General features: G+C 45.9%; 1 protein-coding gene across 1 annotated transcript in view; it reads right to left on the bottom strand.

The window, feature by feature from the left end:
• The window catches only part of CDC37L1 (cell division cycle 37 like 1), a 36,955-nt gene extending 32,525 nt beyond the window's left edge, over positions 1-4,430 (bottom strand). Inside the window, exon 1 of the mRNA XM_004714556.2 lies at positions 4,427-4,430. Within this exon, the coding sequence (XP_004714613.2) occupies positions 4,427-4,430 (4 nt within the window). The remainder of the gene's footprint in view (positions 1-4,426) is intronic.
• Between the last annotated feature and the right edge of the window lie 421 nt (positions 4,431-4,851).

The following is a 4,851-nucleotide window of genomic DNA, read 5'->3' as shown; positions in this document are numbered from 1 at the left end:
GCGCGGGGGTCCCTGCCTGCCTTCTTTGATCGCTGAGTCGGAAAGATGTGTGCCGAAATACACCCCGCTGGTCAGAGGGCGCACAGCTTGTTCAAGGGCAAAAGACGCAGGATCTGGCTCGGGGGAGTGATTTCAAAATGTGCACAGTAAACAGGTCTTGGCGCTCCACCCTCCATCAAAGAAACCCAAATCAAAAGCACACACTAGTGTTTTTTTGTTTTTTTTAATCTACTGGATTGGCCAAGCTTTTTGAGGTTGTTAATCCTGGATGTTGACCAGGTGTGGGGAAATGCTGCTATCCAGAATGTCATTTGTGTAATGGTGTAGGAAGGTTAATTCGACATGATAATAGTTTAATTGCTTTCACTCTTTAATTCAATTTCACTACCAGGAAATTAGACAACAGTTATTGTTTTACAGCAAACGTCAAAGATTTATCTGGTTGCAGCACAATGCTCTGGGGGGGTGGGGGGTGGTGAAAAGAACAAGGAACAGGAAACAATGTAATTACCTGTGAGTGGATCACTGCCTCCTGGCAGCAGCCACTGACTTTTGGTGACCTTTGGCACCGCAACAAAAAACAAGCATGTTCTATGATGCTCAACATATTCTGTGTTGGTAGTGGCTTCTGGCTCTAAGCAGTGAGATCCATGGGCTTTTTTTTAATGGCTGTAAGCTTGGGAAGTTGATCTTCTTTTCTGTGACACTGCTGGACGAAGTCCATCCACCAACCTTCGGGGTTAGTAGTTGAGCTCGGGCCCCTTTTGCCACTCAGGGACCTGGCCCATTGGATTGTAAATAATTACAGTAAATGCTGTGGAAGCTGGAACCCTATAAGGCAGAAACTTGTCAGGAAAGGAAAACACGAATATTTTCCAGTTAGAAAAAGTGATGATTAACACCCTGCCCAAGACGTAAAACTTGCGAGACTTAGGAAGACAGCCCTGTTGAGTTCAGCTCTTACTTGTCTCACTGTGTATGTTCAAGAGTTAACATTTTTTATTCTGAACATCCTTAAATACACAAAGGACAGGACATTACACTAACTCTGGATAAATCCATCACCCAGATGCCACCGTTACCAAGATGTTTCTGTCTTTGATTCTTCTCTGTCTTTGGCCGATTTCCTGGAATATTTGGAAGCAAAATTTCAAACCCCATATCATTTACCACTATATACTTAAGCACTGTCGAGCTTCATTTTATATCACCACAGACCATGGTCATAGCTATCAAAATCACATGGGCGTTGTCATGCCCAAATGGTCATTGGGTGTCTCCAATGGCCTCCATGATTTAAGTTGCTTGGTTTGAGCTGGCAGCCTAAAAGGCCGACCTTTTGCTTTGTATGATGGGTTTGGTTGCATGTTACCAGGCTTTCTACTCCTGTAAACCGTTAGTGTCTCAGAAACTCTTAAGTGGCAGTTCCACCCTGTCCTATGGGGTCACTATGAGTCCGCATCAACTTGATGGCAGTGTGCTCTTATGTGTACCAGAGAAGCCCACAGGGGGTCACTACGAGTCAGCATGGACAGTGAATTTGGTTTGGGGTTTAGAGAAGAGCCGCCTTGGTGCTGTAGTGAGTTATGTGTTCAAACTACCAGCTGCTCCTTAGGAGAAGGATGAGGCTGTGTGCTTCTGTTAAGTATTTCCAGTCTCGGAAACCCACGAGGGCAGTTCTACCCCATCCTATAGGATCATTATGAGTCGGGATCAACTGGATGGCATGAGTTTGGTTTCTGGGTACGTACCAGAAAACTCTGCTGGTAAGATCTTAACATAAATAACAAAGGAAATAGATGACCTTACTCAAAAGCCATTCCCATGACTCCTCGGCTATACCAACCACCTCTGGCAACAACCTCTCAGCAAAAAATCTTTGATGCCAAGTCCCTGCGGCTATGGGTCCTGTTCACAGTGGCATCTATGCACATCAGCAAACAGATGGCAACCTGAAGCAGATCCACATTCTACACCTGTCTGCTCGCTCTATGCTGTCATGATGACATGTTCCATTCATCATGTTCCACGATGAGTGAAGTTAGGGAACAGTCTACCAAGGAGCCCTGTTGATACAGTGGGTTAAGTGCAGGGCCACTAACAAAAAGGATGGTAGTTTTAACCCACCCCTGGCTTTGAGGGAGGAAGATATGGCAGTCTGCTCCCCTTGTGAGATCTACAGACTTGGAAACCCTGTGGAACAATCCTCCTCTGTCCTATAGACTCGCTATGGCTGGGTATCAACTCGGCGAGCAGTGGAGTTTGGGGAGCATTCAGGAGAGCACAGGTGTCCAATAGAGCCTTGTGTGTGATGGAAATAGTCTCCCTTCGCTATCCACTCCTGTAGTCACTAGCCACATCTGACCACTGAGCATTTTAAAGGTGACTAGGGTAGTCCCAGTGAGGAACTGAATTTACATTCTATTTCATTTGAATGGAATTAAAAAGCCTCATGAGGCTACCATATCGGACAACACAGCTCTAGTGACTTGATTAGATTCCATGTCAACTTGTTGGGCCCCAACCCACTGCCATTTGAGTTGGTTCTGACTCATGTCGTCGTTAGGTAGCATCGAGTCAGTTCTGACTCTTGGCGACCCCATGCGCACCAGAATAAAGCACTGCCCGGTCCTGTGTCATCCTTACGGTTGTTCCTATACTTGAGCCCATTGTTGCAACCACGGCCCCAATCCATTTTGTCCAGGGCTTTTCTCTCTCACTGCCACTCTACCCTACCAAGCATGATGTCCTTCTCCAGGGACTGGTCTCTCCTGACAGTGTGTCTAACATATGTAAGAGAAGTCTTGCCATCCTTGCTACTAGGGAGTACTCTGGCTGTACTTTTTCCAAGACAGATCTGTATGTTCATTTGGCAGTCCAAGATACTTTCAACATTCTTCACCACCACCACAGTTCAAATGCACAGATTCTCCTTTGCTCTTCCTTATTCAATGTCCAACTTTCACTTGCATAGGAGGCGATTGAAAATACTGTGGTTTGGGTTAAGCGCACCTTAGTGCTCAAAGTAACATTCTTGCTCTTCAACACTTTGAAGAGGTCTTGTGCAGCAGATTTGCCTAAGGCAGTGGTTCTAAACCTTCCTAAAGACAGCAACCCTTTAATACAGTTCCTCATGTTGTGGTGAACCCCCAACCATAAAATTATTTTCGTTGCTACTTCATAACTGTAATTTTGCTACTGTTATGAATCAGGCGGCCCCTGTGAAAGGGTCATTCAACCCCCATAGGGGTCTCCACTCACAGGTTGAGAACCGCTGGCCTAAGGCATCATTTCATCTCTTGACTGCTGCTTCCATGAGCACTGGTTGTGGATCCAAGCAAAACCAAATCCTCGACGACTTCAATCTTATCCATGTGTCATCATGTTACCTACTGGTCCAGTGGTGAGTGGTTTTCTTTGCAATGAGTTGTCATCCACACGGAAGGCTGCAATCTTTGCTCTTCATCAGCAAGTGCTTCAAGCCCACTTCCAGCAAACAAGGTGTGTCACCCGCATACTGGAGGTTGTTCATAAGCCTTCCTTCAGTCCTGATGCTGACTCATAATGTGCTTCATAAGCCAAACTCTCTGCCGTTGTGTCCAATTCCGGCCCGCTGACATGTCATAGACGGTAGAACTGCCCAGTTGGGTTTCCAAGACTGTAATCCTCACTGCAGCAGACTAAGTCTTTGTCTCACAGAGTTGCTGGTGGATTTGAACCACCCACCTTTAGATTGGCAGCCTAGTACTTAACCACTGGGCTACCAGGGCTTATCAAGGACTTAATATCCCTAAACCAAACCCACTGTCATTGAGTTGGTTCTAACTCATAGTGACCCTCTATAGCAGTGGCTCTCATCCTGTGGGTCTCGAACCCTCTGGAGTCGAATGACCCTTTCTCAAGGGTGCCTAAGACCATCGGAAACCCGTATTTCTGATGTTCTTAGGAACCGAAACACTGCTCCTCTATCCATCTCCAGGCGGGCCAGCCCACCTGCAGACACACCCAAATATGAGTACCCTGCGTGAAGACTGTTACCATGCTACACCCATGCTTCAAGACAACATTTCATTTATTCGTCATTAGAAATAAATATTTCACAAGATATAATTACATATTGTTTTTGTGATGAATCACTATGCTTTAAGTTCAATTTGTAATAATGAAAATACATCCTGCATAGCAGATATTTTACAGTAGGATTCATAACATTAGCAAAATGACAGTTATAAAGTAGCAAGGAGAATAATTTTGTGGTTGGGGGTCACCACAACATGAGGAACTGTATGAAAGGGTCCCAGCGTTAGGAAGGTTGAGATGCGCTGCTCTATAGGGTTTCTGAGGTTACAGACTGCCTCATCTGTCCCCCTTGGAATGGCTGCTGAGTTTGAACCACTGACCTTGCAGTTATCAGTCCCACACTTACCCATTAGGGGCACCAGGGTGCTTATTCGGCATCTAAGACCTGTGATGTCACCTACAGTGACGGTAGGATTGATTAGCTGGTTCCTAGGGTAATAACTTGCTCCTTTAGTATAAAGTTCACCCCAAAGGATGTGGCTTTAACATCAAAGTGACACACACACCCCCACCTCGTAAACATCAACCCCACCAGACATGGCTTCCATGAAGTTCAGGACCAGAGAAAAAGCTTCCATGTGATGCTTTGAACACGCCTGTGCAATCGCAGCTTTTGTTCCTTCCCTGCTCACTAACTCTGGGAAATTCCCACTTGGCACCTGTCAGTTTCCTTGGCGAGGGTCAGGATGCCAGCAGGATGTGCTGATGTGCCAGTCCTGCACCACCAACGTCCCTACTGGCAGAGACACTGGGGGTAGAAGTTATTCATCA

The sequence above is a fragment of the Echinops telfairi genome, unplaced genomic scaffold (genome assembly GCF_000313985.2).
Source record: "Echinops telfairi isolate 266 unplaced genomic scaffold, ASM31398v2 ScPeMD7_25;HRSCAF=90, whole genome shotgun sequence".
In the NCBI taxonomy this organism is placed as follows: domain Eukaryota; kingdom Metazoa; phylum Chordata; class Mammalia; order Afrosoricida; family Tenrecidae; genus Echinops; species Echinops telfairi.
Note: the sequence above shows the minus strand (reverse complement) of the source record. Positions and strands in the feature narration are given on the sequence as shown.